The 19,598-nt window shown below is 40.9% G+C and overlaps 1 protein-coding gene across 4 annotated transcripts; it reads left to right on the forward strand.

Moving 5' to 3' along the window:
* On the forward strand, nt 1-19,266 carry cfap36 (cilia and flagella associated protein 36). 4 transcript variants are annotated; one of them, XM_061965511.2, is made up of 11 exons: nt 1-368; nt 727-791; nt 2,980-3,081; nt 3,162-3,276; nt 3,342-3,429; nt 8,867-9,014; nt 9,095-9,151; nt 13,421-13,529; nt 13,581-13,729; nt 18,218-18,388; nt 18,469-19,266. In XM_061965511.2, exons 1-11 carry the CDS (start codon nt 263-265, stop codon nt 18,550-18,552), a joined length of 1,194 nt encoding a protein of 397 aa, XP_061821495.1. In that variant the 5' UTR covers nt 1-262; the 3' UTR covers nt 18,553-19,266. The 4 variants fall into 4 exon arrangements, with proteins under 4 accessions (XP_061821495.1, XP_072767917.1, XP_072767918.1 ...); XM_072911816.1 differs by having other exon boundaries at nt 13,593-13,729; XM_072911817.1 differs by lacking the exon at nt 9,095-9,151.
* The last annotated feature ends 332 nt before the right edge of the window (nt 19,267-19,598 follow it).

Here is a 19,598-nt window from a genome sequence, read left to right on the forward strand (position 1 = left end):
CCAGGCGTCACCATTCCTGTCTGCAGGAGTGAGCGAGTCTTTCTGCTAGTCCCCATCAAGAGGGGAACATAACAAACAGCCCACCCTCACGGGGATATTTGTGCAATGGGGGGCGTTTTATGAGCGCCGACAACCACAAATGCGTGCTTTTGCATACGAGGGCTACGTGCCTACCGTAGCGGAGCTGGACGCGCACAGGCCGAAAGAGCGAAGCTTGTTGCCGTCCCGCCGCCGCTGACTTCCCCCGGCAGCCGCAGCCAACATGGCCGAGGACGACAGCGAGTGGGTGGTGGAGAGCATCGTGGGCTACCTGGGGAGTCCGGAGTGGGTTATTCCAATCACGGACTTTATGGAGCACAAATGTACAGGTAAATAAACTCGCTCACCTGGTCTCGAGCCAAGCTTGTTTATATGCTAGCACGATAGCCTACTTGCTAGCTTATCCGGCTAAGCTAATGCTAAGATGCGTAGCCATGCTTATCTTCACGTTTTTGACGCCTATTAGCGTGTTTTTATCAAATGTAAAACATTAAATGTTATATTTCACAACACCCACGTGCTATATATGAGGTGTGAGCGAAAAACTATGGTAATTAATAAAGGCGATAAAACAAGCTAGCTCCAGGTAGTCAATCTGCTAATTAGTTGACACGCGTTAATTAGAACACAGATAATTAGATATTTTTGACAACTTTCTTTGCTAATCTACCTGTCATTACTTTTCAGTGTTTGACGATGAAGACGAAAATAAGTTGTCATACACGGAAATCCACCTGCAGTATAAAAAGTTGGTGAGTACACATGCTAATAAAAACAAATATTAGTAAGTCGGATGGGCGGGTGTCCAATGTCGATACCGTCAATACCAAGGGCGGTATTATTGGACCGATACCAGCGCGATATAATTGAATTGTTTTATATTATTTCTCACTCATAATGTTTTTGTTTCTATTTTGCTACTGTTAATCTTTTTTAATGGCAAAGGATTTGATAAGAGCCAATGGCGGTTTTTGCTTTTTTTATTTTTGCACAAATGGTTGTAAACTATAAAAGGAAAACAAATTATTATCACTATTGTCCATCACAGTTTTTATATATTACTAAATGGTTCACAAATGAGTGTTCTTATTCTAATCATAATCAAATCATTTAAGGCAGAGGGTCAGTGGGCAAGTCATTTATATAGATGCCTAATAAAGTAAGAAGTAAGCAAAAACCTGAAAATCAAAACAAAAATGTTTAGAAGTACAAATTAATTTGCTTCTTTTTGTCTTTTTTGTCACAAGCAAGACAGAGAACCCTTTGGGTGCCTTTACATGGATGTGGGGGCTCTCAAAATATTTCTATTAAGCAACTAAGTCGCTAAAATACTGACCCCTCTTACGACCTATTTTTATTCTCTGGCAGACAAAAGCACATATGAGCCGATGTTTGTTTAGAAGAAAAGACACAATGACACCTACAAGGGCCGAAACAATTACCTGATTGAATAAATGAATAAAAGCTTAGATCTATATTCTGTTGCTTCCATTAATCGTTTAATGACTGTAACTAATGAAATGTATAAAATCCGGTCCACATAAAATAAGGTAAAACAAGTTTAATAGAAGGTTGAAGGAATAGAACATAGTAGAAGTGAAAAAGGTAAAATTTAAAAAAAAAGGTGGAAAGAAAATATAAAGGAAATATATGGTAAAATAGGTATAAAAAAGGTAAAATAAGGTAATAAATAAAATGTAAAAGAAGGAAGATAAAATACGTAAATCAGAGGTAAATAGAAGGTAAAACAAGGTAAATAAAAGATAAAACAAGGTAAATAGAAAATAAAAGTATTACATAAAAGTTAAAAGAAAATAAATACAATGTAAAAGAAGGTAAATATAAGGAATTTACAGGGTAAAATAAGTTAAATAGAAGCTAAATAAAAGGTAAAAAAAAAAAGCTAAATGGAAAGTAAAAGAAGGTAAATAAAAGAAAGTAAAACATGGGTAAAAGACGGTCAAAAAAGGTAAATATAAATTAAATACAAGGGCAAATAAGTAAAATAGGAAGTAAAATAAGTAAATTAAAGGTAAAAGAAGGTAAATAAAAGTAAGTAGACTTTAAAATAAGGTAAATAGAAGGTAAAGATAGTATTTAAAAAAAGGTATAATAAGATAAATTCAAGGTAAAAGAAGGCAAACAAAGGTAAAACAGGGTAAATAGAAGGTAAATGTATTAAAAAAGGTAAAATAAGCTAAATAAAAGGTAAAATAAAGAATATACTTTTTTTTTAAATAGAAGCTAAATGAAAGGTAAAAAAATCAATGGAAGGAAAATTTAAATAAATACAAAGAACAGTTAGAAATAAGGAATATACAAGGTAAAAGAAGATAAAACAAAGTCAGACAGTCAAAGAAGTTGAGTAGAAGGTAAATAGAAAGTAAATAAAAGGTCAAATAAGTTAAATAGAAGGTAAAATAAGTTAAATACAGTGGAAGTTAAAAGAAGGTAAAACAAGGTAGAAGATGATCAAAAAAGTAAATGGATGGTAAATAAAAGGTTAATAAATAAGTTAAATAGAAGGTAAAAAAAGAAGGTTGAACAAAGGAAAATAGAAGGTAAAAGACGGCCAAAGAAGGTAATGAAGGTTATGGCAAGTACAAACATATTTGTTTATTAAAACTATTTTCCCTAAAATACGCATTGAGGCTAAAAAGTATGTTTTATCCGATTACTCGGTTAATCAAAAAAACGAATCGATAGATTACTAAAATAATCAAAAGCTGCAGCCCAACCACCTATCATACGACGTTTTAACATCAAGCTACATTCACATACATAGTCCCAGTCCCATTATAATGTATTTATGAGCAAGAGTAAACACGTAGCATTAACTCTTTTTTGTAGCGGGCTGCCATAAATAAATCAATCTATGGAAAACATTGAAAAGGTACATTTTGTTTCACCCGCAGACTGTAGAAATGTTTTCTTTTGCAGGTGGAGAAGCTGCTCGAGAATTACATGCAGGAGGTCGGCATCAACGAGCAGCAATTTTTAGATGCGTGCTCTTCTCCTTTTGCCAAGTCCAAAACTGTACAAGTATGTTAGTCAGGCCGTCAAACTGGAAAATATTGTTGAATTAATGATACCTCTAACATTATTGTTATTATCTGGTTCAGTCGGTGTTCCAGCCAGTCCTGGCCACAGATGACTTCCAGATGTTTCGCTCACTGATGGTGCAGAAGAACATGGAGCTGCAGCTTCAAGCACTCCGTGTGATCAAAGAGAGGAATGGTAAGCGTCCTTGTTGAACACAAACGTGACTGACATGGCTGCAAGTCACAAGTCAACGTCTTTAGGGGCTCTTCCTGAGTGTCTGACTGACGGCGTGGACGACCTGACAGAACTGCAGCAGCAAGAGATGAAGATTCTGCAGGAGGTCCTAAAGTAAGTTGGGTTTTTTCAATCATCACTAATGAGTATCAGACAATTTTCAAGAAAAAGTATATGATTAATGCCGATCACAAACTCCAATGTCCTGTGGCCGACACTATTTCTTTTAAGTCCCCTGCCTGACAAGCGGCTAGCAACTATTTGTCTCAGCTTGTCACACCACGCTGGGCCTTATTTTGAGTTTTTCTGGGTGTAGTTTTAGTTCCTGTCTTGCGCTCTTATTTTGTGTTTTTTCACGTCCTGTTTTCCCCTTTACTGCAGCAGCTTTACGCTGCCTTCGAGCACTTTTCCCCTCACCTGTTTTCTGTTTGTAATTAGCACTATTTAAGTTGAGCTTGCGACACCGTTGGTTTGTCTGGACATTATTCTCGGTTCACTGGTGACTACAGACGATCCTTTCGATGCTGAGCTCTAGTATGCACAACTTTGTGGACGCCGTCTGCTCCACATTTCCTGTAAGTGTTTTGCTGGGTTCCAGCATTTTGTTTTCTTTTCTTCATAGTCTGTCCGGGCAGAGCACTTCCCTGTTGCTTTTGCTTTTTGTTCGTTTAATCAATAAATACCCCTTTTTTTTACTGCACGCTGCCACCTCAATCGTCTGCATTTTTAAAATCACTATAACCTCCGTCGTCTTCCACGACGCAATGTTTGACACCATGTGTCTCCAAACACAGTCGGAGCTAATATGATGCGTTCCATTGTTACTGGGAAGTTCCAGGTTCCTAGTTGGAAATTTCAACTGGAACGCCCTCGCCCCGAGGTCGGATTTCCAACTCAGAAAGTCGTAGTTTCCTCACTACCCTCAAGTTGGCTTCAAAGATAGCCGCGCTGAATGTAAACAATAATGGTAGCTTCTGTTGTGGTCATTATTAGCGCTTCTGACGATTTTTTTGTCGCACCAAGTTAGCCGTATACGATGTATTGTAGGACCGTTAAATATGGGAATGTTACTGTACCATACATTTTATTTTTGATTGTGTTTTATACGTTAGCATTTGTGTTTTCTCTTCATCCACTGTGTTTGAAGGTTGCAGGAGTGCATATTTATTCCATAAGTTGTTTATAGTCATAAGGCAAGCGCAAAAATTGCTTTAGTTTTCTTGATTTCCGATCTTGTAACTGTAACCGCTTCCTTCATCATTTTTGTGCTTGAGAAACTTCTCTATGACTTTAACTCCAGACTTCTTCTATTTGTTTGATATTTTCATTGCTGCAACAAGTGGTACGTTTAGCAAGATAATGCTAAAAAAATTAGTTTTGCAGTTGTAGAAGTGACTGAGTTTTGTATCGATTGTGTGTGCAATCATCTCTTTGGCTTGAAGGTCCCACGTGGCTTGCTCTAATGGGATTGTGTTAGAAGAGCACACTTTAAGCTCCTTAGTACGCAGCTAATTTAGGTAGGAGTGATTGACACCAGCAGCTATAGCTAAGGAAAACTAGTATTTCTATCCACTTTGTCCTACCGAGGGCACATTAAAATCTTCCACTTCCTCTTGAAATACCTGGCAGGATTCCCTCTAATGACTGATGACTACAGCAACACCATTCAACTTGAACTATTGAATTAAATTCTGCCACCAGGTAGATTAACTAGTGAGCACTATCTGTATTGTGCTGTGCTGCTACAGTTTCTTCCTCTCTATACGTCAGGCCTAATCAACTGGCGTCCTGCGGGCCAAATCCGGCCCTCCAAAGCTTTTCATTTGGCCCACCGAACATCACCCAAATAGGCTTAAGGAAACCATATAACTTAGGGTTGCTCATGCATGCAATACTCTCGCCACCCCGCAGGGGGAAACAACGAGGCTTATGTGTCACAATGAAGCAGCGTGGGGTGAGTAGAAGAAGACTATTAATTAAACGCTGGAAGAAAAAAAACAGATAAATTGCAAAATCGGACTTTTAACATTGACTGGACAACACAGTATGAATGTTCTGCCCCGAGCAAGTGCTCAAGTCATTGTTTCATGTCGGACCTTGTAAGCGACGAACACAGTGTTCCAGACAAGAAGCAACAATGATAGAACACATGTAAGCTTCACCACGAAACTTGGTCAAATTGTTTAAGTCGATATTGTGCATAAAGACATTTAGTTTGTTTTGTATTGAAATTGCTGACTTTGTGATGTATTTTGTATTTGTGGTCGTGTTTTGTTTTATTTTTATGATTAGCTCAGAATTCAATTCAGCTCAATTGAGGAGAAACGCGTAGACACTGTACCCTTGTACAGTGTCGTCCCACGCTCTGACGGAAGATTGTATGCCTCCTCTTTTAGTTGGACTTTCCCTGATTACATGGCAACAGCTGTTTCTAAAGGGGCGGGGGTCGTAAACAGCCGCCACAGTTCAAAGAAAAGGTCGGTTCAAAGAAAAGGTCGTAAACAGCCGTTGCCCTCGGTCACAAAACAGTTCAAAGAAAAGGTCGCCTGGAGGGGGGTCAGGCCCTGCCTCTTCTCTGCTTTGTAGATCTCGGGTCAAGACAAAATCTTCCTGTGGATTACAATACATCAAAGAAACCGACACCCTCATGTCGCTCCCCATCCTACACAGTGGAGTTTTACAAGCCTTTTGATTGGTAGGATCAAAGACAGCTTTTGTCTTCTCGCCGGGAACTCATGGCAACACAAAGTTTTGTGATAACTTAGATACAATTATTCTGACAATTAGTGTATCAATATTGCCTGAAATTCTGGAAAAATAAAGTTATCTCTATTTAAATCATCATTTTTGACCGACTTAAACCATTTGATACCAAAATGTAAAATTCATTAAACTCAATAATAATACATTCCAATTGATCAGCAACATTAACAATATATAAAACACTTCAACCTTCAGAGCTCATTTAATACATGTAGCGCTAAATTTGACCATTAGATTGACCAGTACATTGTGTGCAATGTTTGATGAACTGTACATTAGGGCTGGATGATTATGGCAAAAATAATAATCACGATTATTTTGATTCATATTGTAATCATCATTAATTACGTGATTATTCACTAATTTGAAAACATGAATATTCATTGTACCACCAAAACTAAACTTTAAATACAGTATTAAAAAAGGGATATACATTTACTAACGAATAAACTACAACAAGTAAAAACAATAATAGCATTGTAATAACAATACATTTAAATGAAAAAATAGCAATATAAAATAATACAATTCAGTTTGTCCTTTAATTGATTTTAATTAAATTTTTTACCTTTTACACTTATTTTACCACAATAGTGGTGTGCTTTTTGTGTGAAATAAAATGTTTGTTAAAATGCACAAAATCCTCACATTTATTGGTACTATACATTTTGACCATTTTTTTTTAGGTCAAAGCATAATAATTTTATAATTAAAATAAAGGCCTGGGTCGATATTCTTTAAGTCAATTAACCGACGATAAATGAAAATTAATGTCGGTAAGTCTGTGTTGGCCCTGCGATGAGGTGGCGACTCGTCCAGGGTGTAGCCCGCCTTCCGCCCAAGTGCAGCTGGGATAGGCTCCAGCACCCCCCACTACCCCAAGAGGGACAGGCGGTAGAAGGTTGGATGTATTGATGGAAGTTTTCCAGCGTCGATTAATTGCCATGTGTATACTTAAAGAGCATTCGCGCTTTACGTCACTTTAAGCTGCTAGACGCGTTGTACCAAAAGCGGAATGAAAAGAAGGGTGTGATTTTTCCGTCTATAGTCGGAAATTCGTCTTTTTTCATCTGTGTAAAAATATAAAAAAATATTTTAGTTTTTTCTTCGTTTTTTTCCGACTTACAATGTGTGTTAAAATCTTAAACCGTCTCCTTGCTGTACCTGCCAATAACTACGGTTTTTGTCGGCTGGCGATTAACGCCCTGGTTGTCGGCTGGCGATTAACGCCCTGGTTGTCGGCTGGCGATTCACGCCCTGGTTGTCGGCTGGCGATTAACGCCCTGGTTGTCGGCTGGCGATTAACGTCCTGGTTGTCGGCTGGCGATTAACGTCCTGGTTATCGGCTGGCGATTAACGCCCTGGTTGTCGGCTAGTGCTTAACGCCCTGGTTGTCGGCTGGCGATTAACGCCCTGGTTGTCGGCTAGCAATTCACGCCCTGGTTGTTGGCTGGCGATTAACGCCCTGGTTGTCGGCTAGTGCTTAACGCCCTGGTTGTCGGCTAGCGATTAACGCCCTGGTTGTCGGCTGGCGTTTAACGCCCTGGTTGTCGGCTGGCGATTAACGCCCTGGTTGTCGGCTGGCGTTTAACGCCCTGGTTGTCGGCTAGTGCTTAACGCCCTGGTTGTCGGCTGGCGTTTAACGCCCTGGTTGTCGGCTGGCGTTTAACGCCCTGGTTGTCGGCTGGCGTTTAACGCCCTGGTTGTCGGCTGGCGATTAACGCCCTGGTTGTCGGCTGGCGATTAACGCCCTGGTTGTCGGCTGGCGATTCACGCCCTGGTTGTCGGCTGGCGATTAACGCCCTGGTTGTCGGCTGGCGATTAACGTCCTGGTTGTCGGCTGGCGATTAACGTCCTGGTTATCGGCTGGCGATTAACGCCCTGGTTGTCGGCTAGTGCTTAACGCCCTGGTTGTCGGCTGGCGATTAACGCCCTGGTTGTCGGCTAGCAATTCACGCCCTGGTTGTCGGCTGGCGATTAACGCCCTGGTTGTCGGCTAGTGCTTAACGCCCTGGTTGTCGGCTAGCGATTAACGCCCTGGTTGTCGGCTGGCGTTTAACGCCCTGGTTGTCGGCTGGCGATTAACGCCCTGGTTGTCGGCTGGCGTTTAACGCCCTGGTTGTCGGCTGGCGTTTAACGCCCTGGTTGTCGGCTGGCGTTTAACGCCCTGGTTGTCGGCTGGCGTTTAACGCCCTGGTTGTCGGCTGGCGTTTAACGCCCTGGTTGTCGGCTGGCGTTTAACGCCCTGGTTGTCGGCTGGCGATTAACGCCCTGGTTGTCGGCTGGCGATTAACGCCCTGGTTGTCGGCTGGCGCTTAATGCCCTGGTTGTCAGCTAGCGTTTTCCGCGGCTAGTTTGGTAGAAAAGCCGTGCCAGCAACTTGAGGGTTCCAGGTTCGATTCCCGCTTCCATCTTCCAGAGTCACGGCCGTTGTGTCTTTGGGCAAGACACTTTACCCACATGCTACCAGTGCCACCCTCACTGGTTTAAATGTAACTTAAAGATGTAGATAATGGGTTTTACTATGTAACACATTTTGAGTCTCTAGAGAAAAAGCGCTACATAAATGTAATTCACTTCACTTAGTTGGTGCGCTAGTTGTCAGCTATCAATTAGCGCACTAGTTAAAGTTAGATTTGTGTCCAATATTGGGCTCTTTTTTTAAGTTATTGAAAATTCTGCAAGCGAGTACTAATCTGTGATTATTGATTATTGATCAAGATTAGAAACAAGATCAGGTGACTGCACTCATTTCTCAAAGAGATGAACGTCTTTCCTCTCCGCTCAGAAAGTCCAAAGAGGAATACGATGAGGAAATGTCGTGGAGGTTGCTCCTGGAGGAGGAGCACGGCTCTACATCCAGCAGCAGCTGTGACAACAAGGCCCAGTGTGGCAGTGGTCAACCCCCCGAAAGCCAAGAGAGCAGCTCTGCCAAGGTAGGACTGCTACTTTCCCACACGTCCGACATGTTATTCACCAAAACATGCTTCCAATGTGTTATTTGCTCCACGCTCAGGCCAAAGCTGACGGTCACCATGGTAACCTGGTGAATGGAAACACGGCAGCTAAGCTGGTAACCCACTGGAGTAGCCATGTTGGAATAGTAGATCAGATATTAGCAACTGCATTTTATCACTTTTATATCTTATAGATGCACTGGAGATTTAGTTGAGCCGCAAACGAGTCAGGCTGCTAATTGGAAACAGATAATTGGAAAGTGGAAGTAATTCCAAAATCAATCCATCCATTTTCTACCGCTTGTTCCTTATGGGGTCGCAGGAGGTGCTAAACTTTTTTTTTTTAAACAGTGGTGTCCAAAGTGCGGGCCAGGGACCATTTTTGGCTTGCAGCTACTTATTGGCCACCGACATGTTCTGACTATGAAATAAATGTGTTATTGTTAGGGATGTCCGATAATGGCTTTTTGCCGATATCCGATATTCCGATATTGTCCAACTCTTTAATTACCGATACCGATATCAACCGATATATACAGTCGTGGAATTAACACATTATTATGCCTAATTTGGACAACCAGGTATGGTGAAGATAAGGTACTTTTTACAAAAATTAATAAAATAAGATAAATAAATTAAAAACATTTTCTTGGGTGGAAGAGGAGTTAGTGCATCTGCCTCACAATACGAAGGTCCTGAGTAGTCCTGGGTTCAATCCCGGGCTCGGGATTTTTCTGTGTGGAGTTTGCGTGTTCTCCCCGTGACTGCGTGGGTTCCCTCCGGGTACTCCGGCTTCCTCCCACCTCCAAAGACATGCACCTGGGGATAGGTTGATTGGCAACCCTAAATTGACCCTAGTGTGTGAATGTGAGTGTGAATGTTGTCTGTCTATCTGCGTTGGCCCTGCGATGAGGTGGCGACTTGTCCAGGGTGTACACTGCCTTCCGCCCGATTGTAGCTGAGATAGGCTCCAGCACCCCCCGCGACCCCAAAGGGAATAAGCGGTAGAAAATGCATGGATGGGATGGACTAACAACTATTTGTTTTATCCCCTATAACATAAAAGCTAAGATAATGGGTTTTCTAAATAGTTTAGCGCAGGGGTTCTTAACCTTTTTGACCTCGGAACCCAACTTTTCCACTACAGAGGGGCTGGGGGCCCACTCAAATTAGTAATGAATCGGAATCATGATCAATAATTATACCTAAACTTATTTCAGTTTAAAAGGACGCACCCTGTCAAATGATATGAAACTACGTCAATCACAAATATTATTATGAAGGCTTAGGTCAGGATGATTTAAAAAAATAAATACGTATCTCATATATTGCAAAATAAGGGACTCATAAAAAATGGTGAAAAATGTATTTAAGTACAATTACATTTAAACAGTCTATAAAATTAAAGTGCAAATAAATACAGCTTCACTACTTTAATCATAATTTTTGCGCTTAAATAAAACGTCTCTATGACTTCTTCTGTTTGTTTGATTTTGTCATTACTGCCACAAGTGGTGGAAAAGTGTATTACAACGAAGTACCGCGGACCTCAGATGAGAAACATAAATCTTTTGGCGGCCCAAAAGTGTCCCCGGCCGGCCCTATAGTTAGGAAACACTAGTTTAGCAAACACTGATGGTTTTAGCATCAATCATGTACAAAATGTATCAAATTGGGCGCCCTCGCATTCTTTCAGTTTTCCAAAAACTTTGGACACCCCCAATATAACACCTTGAACAATCACCTGTAGTGCATGAGAAAGTGGAACAAAAGAACGAAATGACGACATAATATGCATGAAAGCACTCCTACAGACATCACACATGGGGCTGTTTAGTAAGTAAGAATTGTTTTCGTTATATTATAAAACTTACAAAGGTGTCTCGGAGTGATGAATGAAGAATCCATAATAGTAGAAACACAATGGATGATTAGAGGAAAGAACGGCACTTGTACATCCGGTTCAAAGCTTTAAACGTCAGAAAACACTGTAAAGGTTCACCCAGCAACACCTGCAGTGAGCAGACTCGTCCAAAAGATGGCGCCATAGCACAAACAGTAACACAGACAGCATTTCTGTGTCTTTGCACATGTTTTATGAAAGCTATTTGCATTATGCCCGTCAGCAAAGAAACATCCATACATTAGCCCCACTGTTTTATAAGATGCAGGGTTCAAAGCGTAGAAAAAAGGTAGCGGCTTATAGTCTGGAATTTACGGCGCAACAGAAGCAATGTCGTCATAGCGCCAAAGGGCAAACTGCTGGGTATTTTAGAGCGCACGCAGAGCAAGACAAACCACTCATCATACTTCAAATCTTGTGGTGTTATTTCCTTTAAACTACACTATGAGGTCGCCCGCAGCCACAGCTGTCAGTGACAGCGCTCCAATTAGAGTCCCTTGCGTTTTGTTGCTATAGTAGACTGTGTTGTCAATGAAATAGAGCCACACCTTTAGGTCATACTTGCCAACCCTCTCGATTTTCCCGGAAGACTCCCAAATTTCAGTGCCCCTCCCGAAAATCTCCCGGGGCAATCATTCTCCCGAATTTCTCCCGATTTCCACCCGGACAACAATATTGGGGGCGTGTCTTAAATGCACTGCCTTTGGCGTCCTCTACAACCTGTCGTCACGTCCGCTTTACCTCCACACAAACAGCGTGCAACCCAGTCACATAATATACCGTATTTCCTTGAATTAGCGCCGGTGCTTACCAAAGGCATGCGGTACATTTAGGCATGCGCTTATAAATTTGAGTGTGATGTAAGGATACCATCATGACATCGCTTAATGCCGCAATAAAATTTAAAGTACAATGAGTACTTTTTGTTTGGGTCTGAAAAGGCAATTAAAGTAACATTATTACCGCCTGTTAGCAGGTTTTCTTAGCTCATGATTTGTTTCTGAAATGTTACTCATACAACTGCATCAAAATGACGCATATTTGACACACGCAGCTATATTGATAAAACATTTTTTCAAAATAAAGCGCTTTGAAAGACGCAACTCCAACAACAAAAAGTCAGCCCTCCACCACTACAAACTAGCACAATATTAATAATAAGAATTGCAATTACTTTAAATCCTACTGAATAGCTCTTTATCTTCTTCCCTTTATGCGATTTTAAATTATTGAAATTAGCCTCCTCCATTTTGAAAATTATGCCTTGAAAGGTGAAGTGTCACTCGTGACGTGACAAGTTCGACCCGGCGGTAATTTTAGGCATGCGCTAATTAGACTTAGACTTAGACTTAGACTTCCTTTTTATTGTCATTCAAATTTGAACTTTACAGCACAGATAAGAACGAAATTTCGTTACATAAGCTCATGGTAGTGCAGGATAAAAAAGCAATAAGGTGCAGATATAAATAAATAAATATATAGAAATAATATATACAATATATATATAAAATAAATAAATATATATAATATATATAAATAAATAAATAGATTACTGTACAGATAAATATATTGCACTTTTTCACATGCGTCCACGTTTATGGATGTATGTTATATTGTCTTTTTTATTCCAGCGAGTTAATCCGTTTTGGGGGGAGTTGTGGGGATAATTTAATTATGATGCGTTCAAGAGTCTTACGGCCTGAGGGAAGAAGCTGTTACAGAACCTGGAGGTTCTGCTTCGGAGGCTGCGGAACCTCTTTCTAGAGTCCAGCAGTGACAACAGTCCTTGGTGGGGGTGGGAGGAGTCTTTGCAGATTTTCTGAGCCCTGGTCAGGCAGCGGCTTTTTGCGATCTCCTGGATAGGAGGAAGAGGAGTCCTGATGATCTTTTCCACCGTCCTCACCACTCTCTGTTTTGCGAAACGAGTTTGACCCGGCGGTAATTCTAGGCATGCGCATATTATACACCCGGCGGCAATTAAAGGAAATACGGTATGCGGCTTTTACACACACACACACATAAGTGAATGCAAGGCATACTTGATCAAGAGCCATACAGGTCACACTGAGGGTGGCCGTATAAACAACTTTAACACTGTTACAAATATGCGCCACACTGTGAACCCACACCAAAGAAGAATGACAAACACATTTCGGGAGAACATCCGCACCGTAACACAATAGAACAAATACCCAGAACCCCTTGCAGCACTAACTCTTCCGGGACGCTACAATATACACCCCCCGCTACCACCAAACCCCCCCCATCTCCCAAATTCGGAGGTCTCAAGGTTGGCAAGTATGCTTTAGGTACCCCTGACTGTGGTTGTAGTTCAACCAACACTTTTGTTGTTTGTATTGGATGTAATTAGAATGGGCAGGTGTACCTAATGAAGTGTCCAGTGATGACGTGTGTACAAATGCATGCTCGTGACTTCATGTCCATGTGCTGACGTCCAAGTGATCGCCTTGTTCCCCCGCAGGCCAACGGCAAAACTCCCAGAAACACGGAGACGAAAATGGCTGCCGCAGGTAATGGCAAGTGTGAGGACAAGCGCATCTCCTCCTCGTGCTCCTCCATGCGCACCTCCGGTAAATACCGCACGTTAGTCCGAGATGTTGACTTCTGATTGTAAAGTGAAGGTGTGCGTACAGTCGACGGCGTTCTTCCACCTGTGAGAGCTCCTGTCAGCTGCGTGCGTGACGGCAAGGAGCAGAGCAGCGGCCACTCGGCAGGAGAGTGTTGGCTGGAGGAAGCACACCGAGAGGCGGGCTTCTCTCAGCCCTACACCGTAAGTACCACCACTTATGTCCCGCCCTCGCCACGATATGGGGCGGTATACAGTGTGGGTGGCCACCCACACTGGTTTAAATGTGAAGTGAAGTGAATTATATTTATATAGCGCTTTTCTCTAGTGACTCAAAGCGCTTTTACATAGTGAAACCCAATATCTAAGTTACATTTAAACCAGTGTGGGTGGCCACTGGGAGCAGGTGGGTAAAGTGTCTTGCCCAAGGACACAACGGCAGTGACTAGGATGGTGGAAACAGGGCTCGAACCTGGAACCCTCAAATTGCTGGCACGGCCGCTCTACCAACCGAGCTATACCGCCCCAATATGACCAACACTGCCCCTGTGACTACTTGATATTGGATCGATACCCAAATTTGTAGTATAGCTGAACAATCATGTAAAATACTGAAACAACAGAAGAATAAGTGTTTATCACATTTTAATAGAAGTGTAGATAGCTCAACATTACAGCAGGAAGTAACCAGCTATTAACAATAGTAATTGTCTATTACCATTGTTGGTATATTCATTATTCCTACATTGTTGATACAAATGATTGTTACAGTGTAATAATTATTGTTACCTATGATACAACATCTGTATTATAATCCTTGAACAAAGTAAGAGTGAAACTCAGGTGAATAATCACTGAATGGAGAACTGGGGGTGGGATTAAATAAGTTATCTTCTTCCCACTCCCTTTCAGGCAAAACTGGACAATCATGCATTACATACTATACATTACCTTTTGCACTATATTAATTTATATTATTATGTGTTGTCAACTTTGTACTTTTTTATGTCGTTGCCTGAAATAAATAAATAAATGGAAAAAAAAGAAAATGAAACAGTAAACTAGCAAGTACTGTAGAATAATCGTGGTTTTGAGAAAATAATGCAACTGGATATGGCACATTATGTTACCGCATAGATTAAGAGCATTTATAATTCGTTTAGAAATGGTTTTATTATCTTTTGTACGCCAAATAATATATATTGAGATAAATATTAGGGCTGTCAAAGTCAACGCGATAACGCGTGAACTATGGGTTCCTTTAACTGGGATCATTTTTAACGTAACTTAGATATTGGGTTTCACTATGTAAAGTGCTTTGAGTCACTAGAGAAAAAGCGCTATGTAAATATAATTCACAATTCACAATAAATAGTATCATTTGTTTGCAAAATGGATAGAAGTACACCTCTGCATAACATTGCATCCTTACTTACATTAAAGAAAGAAATAGAGATACATTTTCAACCAACAATAACTTTATTAACATTGTTATTAGTGTCAGGTTCAAACACTGATGACATCTATTAAACAAGACAAGAAGCAAGGAATTAAACAGACAGAATTCAATTTAGCTCAATTGAGGAGAAACGCGTGCCACGCTCTAACGAAAGATTGTACGCCTCCTCTTTTAGTTGGACTTTCCCTGATTACATGGCAACAGCTGTTTCTAAAGGGGTGGGGGTCGTAAACAGCCGCCGCAGTTCAAAGAAAAGTTTGGTTCAAAGAAAATGTCGTAAACAGCCGTTGCCCTCGGTCACAAAACAGTTCAAAGAAAAGGTCGCCTGGAGGGGGGTCAGGCCCTGCTTCCTCTCCGCTTTGTAGGTCTCGGGTCGAGACAAAATCTTCCTGTTGATTACAATACATCAAAGAAATTGACACCCTCATGTCGCTCCCCATCCTACACAGTGGAGTTTTACAAGCCTTTTGCTTGGTAGGATCAAAGACAGCTTTTGTCCTCTCGCCGGGGACTCATGGCAACACAAAGTTTTGTGATAACTTAGATACAATTATTCTGACACTTAGTGTATCAATATTGCCTGAAATTCTGGAAAAATAAAGTTGTCTATATTTAAATTTTCATTTTTTACCGACTTAAACCATTTGATACCGAAATGTGAAATTCATTAAACTCAATAATAATACATTCCAATTGATCAGCAACAATAACAATATATAAAACACTTCAACCTTCCCCAAACAAATTCAATTAAACAATTATTGCTGATTTATTTTTTTGATTAAAATAAGGAAGTGAGGATTAATGGCTACAATGAGCATGTTTTGTGGGGCAATGATACTGATAAAGACCCTTTATTTGAGAACAACTCAAATAATAGGCACATAGAGTATTCATGTGTTCACTCGTGTAATAATAACAAATATATATTTATAAAACAATACAAACGGTGTAGTTTATATATTACTGTATATATATATGGTTTCCTCAATTTTGAGCAGGAAAACACGTACCTGCCCCCTAAAAAGGACAGCCAAAAATGTAAAACTATAATTTATTGTAATGAGTTTAGATCAGGGAATGCTCTTTGAGGCATTTGTGGTTAAGGGCTATACTAATAATATTTTTTAATTATTTTGTAAATTTAAAAAAATGAGAGAATATTTTTTTAAAGAAAAAATAAATAAATAAAACAAATTATATATAGTTCATTTGTTTTACAGTAAATGTATGGTTTTATTTTTCCAAAAGTATTCTGCCTGAAAGAAATGCATCCAAAATATAAATAATATTGTAATTATCATTAAATAGTGTACAAAATAAGAAAAAGAAAAATTATTTATTAATATTTTTAGTTAATAAATGTATTTCTATTTCCATTGAATCTCAGAGAGAGGTGCTTTAAACACTGCAAAAAAAACAATGTTGTAATAAAATGGATATATTGTTTATAGGACAGTGATTAATTTGTTACTGTCAACAAAATTATGCATCACCAAATGACTAATTAAAAAAAAAAATGTTTGAAATATTTTGCCGATTAAAAAAAAGGACAGTGATGATTGTACACTTGTGAGATCCATCTTTAATTAGCTGTATTAAAATGCTTTTGAAAAGATAATTGCAATTCTCAGGGCGTTCAGTCGATTTGTTTGAGAAGACGTTTCTCCCCTCATGGGAGAAGGCTTGGTAATCGATAATTGTAAGTTTTAGATTACAGTGGAGTAGAAATGTTCCCGTTGGTCATATTTTGGTGACTTTATTAAACCACAAAAAGAGACAGAATGAATAACTTCAGTTACCAGCTGTGTGAAGTCAGTCTGGACGCGCACAGTAGGAAGGGAATTCACATGGCACCATTCAATGCAGTTTACCTGACACATGAAACGTGACGAATGGGTGGCGTGCGCCTCCCACTTTATCTGCCGGATGGCAGTAGAGCAGGGGTCTCAGACACGCGGCCCGCACCTTAATATGAAAATGTAATGTTAGTGTGGCCCGCGAGTTTTATATGAATGGCGCTTGACAACGTCATACTTGCCAACCCTCCCGATTTTTTTCGGGAGACTCCCGAATTTCTCTCGAATGTCTATTAAGGGCGTGCCGTGATGGCACTGCCTTTAGCGCCCTCTACAACCTGTACAAACAGCGTGCCAGCCCAGTCACATGTTGTATTTAGCGTCTGAACACACACGAAAGTGACTGCAAGGCATACTTGATCAACAGACAGACAGGTCACACTGAGGGTGGCCGTATAAACAACTTTAACACTGTTACAAATATGCGCCACACTGTGAACCCACACCAAACAAGAATGACAAACACATTTCGGGAGAACATCCACACCGTAACACAACATAAACACAGCAGAACAAATACCCAGAATCCCATGCAGCCCTAACTCTTCCGGGCTACAATATACACCCCCGCTACCACCAAACCCCCTTCCCTTCTCCGTGCGTCGGTTGAGGTGGGCGGGGTTTGGTGGTTGCGGGGGTATAGATACTGATATATATATATATATATATATATATGATATATATACCATACTGGTCACACCTCAGTGTGACCAGTATGGCTGTTGATCAAGTATGTCTTGCAGTCACTTATGTGTGTCTGCAGAAGTCGTAAACATGTATCTGAGCCGGCACGCTGTTTGTGAGGTGAAAAAGCGGACGCGACGACAGGTTGTAGAGGTCATTAAAGGCAGTGCTATAACGGCACACCCTTAATATTGTTGTCCGGGTGAAAATCGGGACAAATTCGGAAGAATGGTTGCCCCGGGAGATTTTCGGGAGGGGCACTGAAATTCGGGAGTCTCCCGGAAAAATCGGGAGGGTTGGTAAGTATGTTGCTAGGGCGGGATAGCCATTCAAAAAAGGTGAATTCATTAAAAAGTGCATGTTAGATTTTTTTAAGAAATCTTTTCTTGCGGCCCAGCCTCACCCAGTTTCTACTTCCAGTGGCCCCCTGGTAAATTGGGTTTGAGACCCCTGCAGTAGAGTGTTGAATATCTTAAAATGTATTTGTGGCAATTTAAAGTTTGACCAGTGTCAGTTGCTATGTAGATTAGCGCTTTCCATCATTTTCAGCAGACTGCATTGCAAAATGGTTCACCCCTCCCTCCTCTCGCGCAGGAATGGGAGCCATATGAATCCCTTCCCTTACTGTACATCAATATGTTTCTCCTTAGTCTGGTGGTCTGCCCAGTTTGAGTTGCAAATGTCTTCCAGGAGTTGTCGGCGTCGCAGCAGCTTCAGCTCCAGCAGAGGGCGACGTACTTACGTCAGCAGCGAGACAAACTGCACGCGCTCAAGAAGGAGCAGCAGAACAAAAGCAAGCAGGCCGGCACACCCGAGGCGGCGCCCAGCACACCTTCCACGCCGGCACCTCCTCAGGCATCTGTGGGTCCATCAGGTGTGGTATGGTGGTGAGGGGTGTGTCCGCATTAAAACACGCCTTTTTTCCCCCCCCTCCCTTGCAGGAGATTTCTGCAGAGGAGCGAAAGAAGCTTCAGAAGAGAAAGCATTTGGCTGACAAGCTGAAAGAAGAAGTCATCAAGAAATGAGAACATGTGATGCAGTCTTCGTGTTCCAAAATGCACCTTTTTTTTTTGTTTGGAGTCAGGGTCTGTGCTGCGTGTCTTCCACATGTTCCCTGGTGACAAACACTTGCTTGGCCGGGCAGAGGATGTCAAAGGAGCATTGAAGTGGACCTTTAGAGACTTCAGAACCTGCCCAGGTGCCAGAGACTTGCTGTACATTTATGTTGTGTAGAGATGTCAAAACTAAAGAAGCAATTTGCATGAAAAAATACCCACAATGCATCGTTTAGGACTCTGCAAATAGGAATAAGGTCTAGTTGCAGGTGATGACAACGGAAGTGAGCTGTGTCCACAGTGGCGCTGTCAAGGCCAGAGTGGACATTTGATTTTGTCACGTGATCCAAGATGGCTAATGAAATGCAACATGGTTGTTGAATGTATTGCTTTTTTCCTGCTCATATGCAACCAGAACGCTAACTTATTCTCAGCAGTCTTATTTCTGATGTCCGTGTTACGTATTGTCTCTGCAGCTTCATTTCCGTTGTCGTCACGTATTTAAGGGGGCGTGGCTTAGAGCGTCAGCAGCCACAGCTCAATGTACTTTGTAAATAGAGCCAGTTTACATGCACTGTCAATGACACACCACTAGATGGCAGCATCGAGCAAACTCTTATTTTGTAGTTAAAGTGGAACTCATGATGCAATGTTGAATAAATGCCCTGTTTGTTTTTAAATGTAGAGTTATGTAATGACTGGTTAATCACGTTTGATTTACTAAATGTTGTATAAATTGTGAAATTGGGTTCAATTCCATGTCTCTTTTTAGGATTTTTTTTTTAAACAGAAAAAGACAAGCTCGCCCCGCCGGTTTGTAACAATAGGACAATTGGTAACAAATAAATATTAAGTTGAAACCCGCGGTACGCAATGCAATAAAGACGTCCTAATAAATGTCCTCGCTAAGTCAATGAGGGCGACCGCCAACTTCCGCAGTAGAAATAGACTGCCTGGAAAGAAGACTGTAAATAATCCACAGTCAGTGAAATTGCAGTCAAAACAGTTGAAAAGTA

The sequence above is a fragment of the Nerophis lumbriciformis genome, linkage group LG02, assembly GCF_033978685.3.
Source record: "Nerophis lumbriciformis linkage group LG02, RoL_Nlum_v2.1, whole genome shotgun sequence".
Classification (NCBI taxonomy): domain Eukaryota; kingdom Metazoa; phylum Chordata; class Actinopteri; order Syngnathiformes; family Syngnathidae; genus Nerophis; species Nerophis lumbriciformis.

Excerpts from the sequence above, each read along its gene's own strand:
- cfap36 (XM_061965511.2), top strand. The coding sequence starts at position 263 with ATGGCCGAGGACGACAGCGAGTGGGTGGTGGAGAGCATCGTGGGCTAC. Across the intron at positions 3,277-3,341 it reads TGTGATCAAAGAGAGGAATG|GGGCTCTTCCTGAGTGTCTG; the intron begins GTAAGCGTCCTT and ends CAACGTCTTTAG. Across the intron at positions 13,730-18,217 it reads GCTTCTCTCAGCCCTACACC|GAGTTGTCGGCGTCGCAGCA; the intron begins GTAAGTACCACC and ends AATGTCTTCCAG.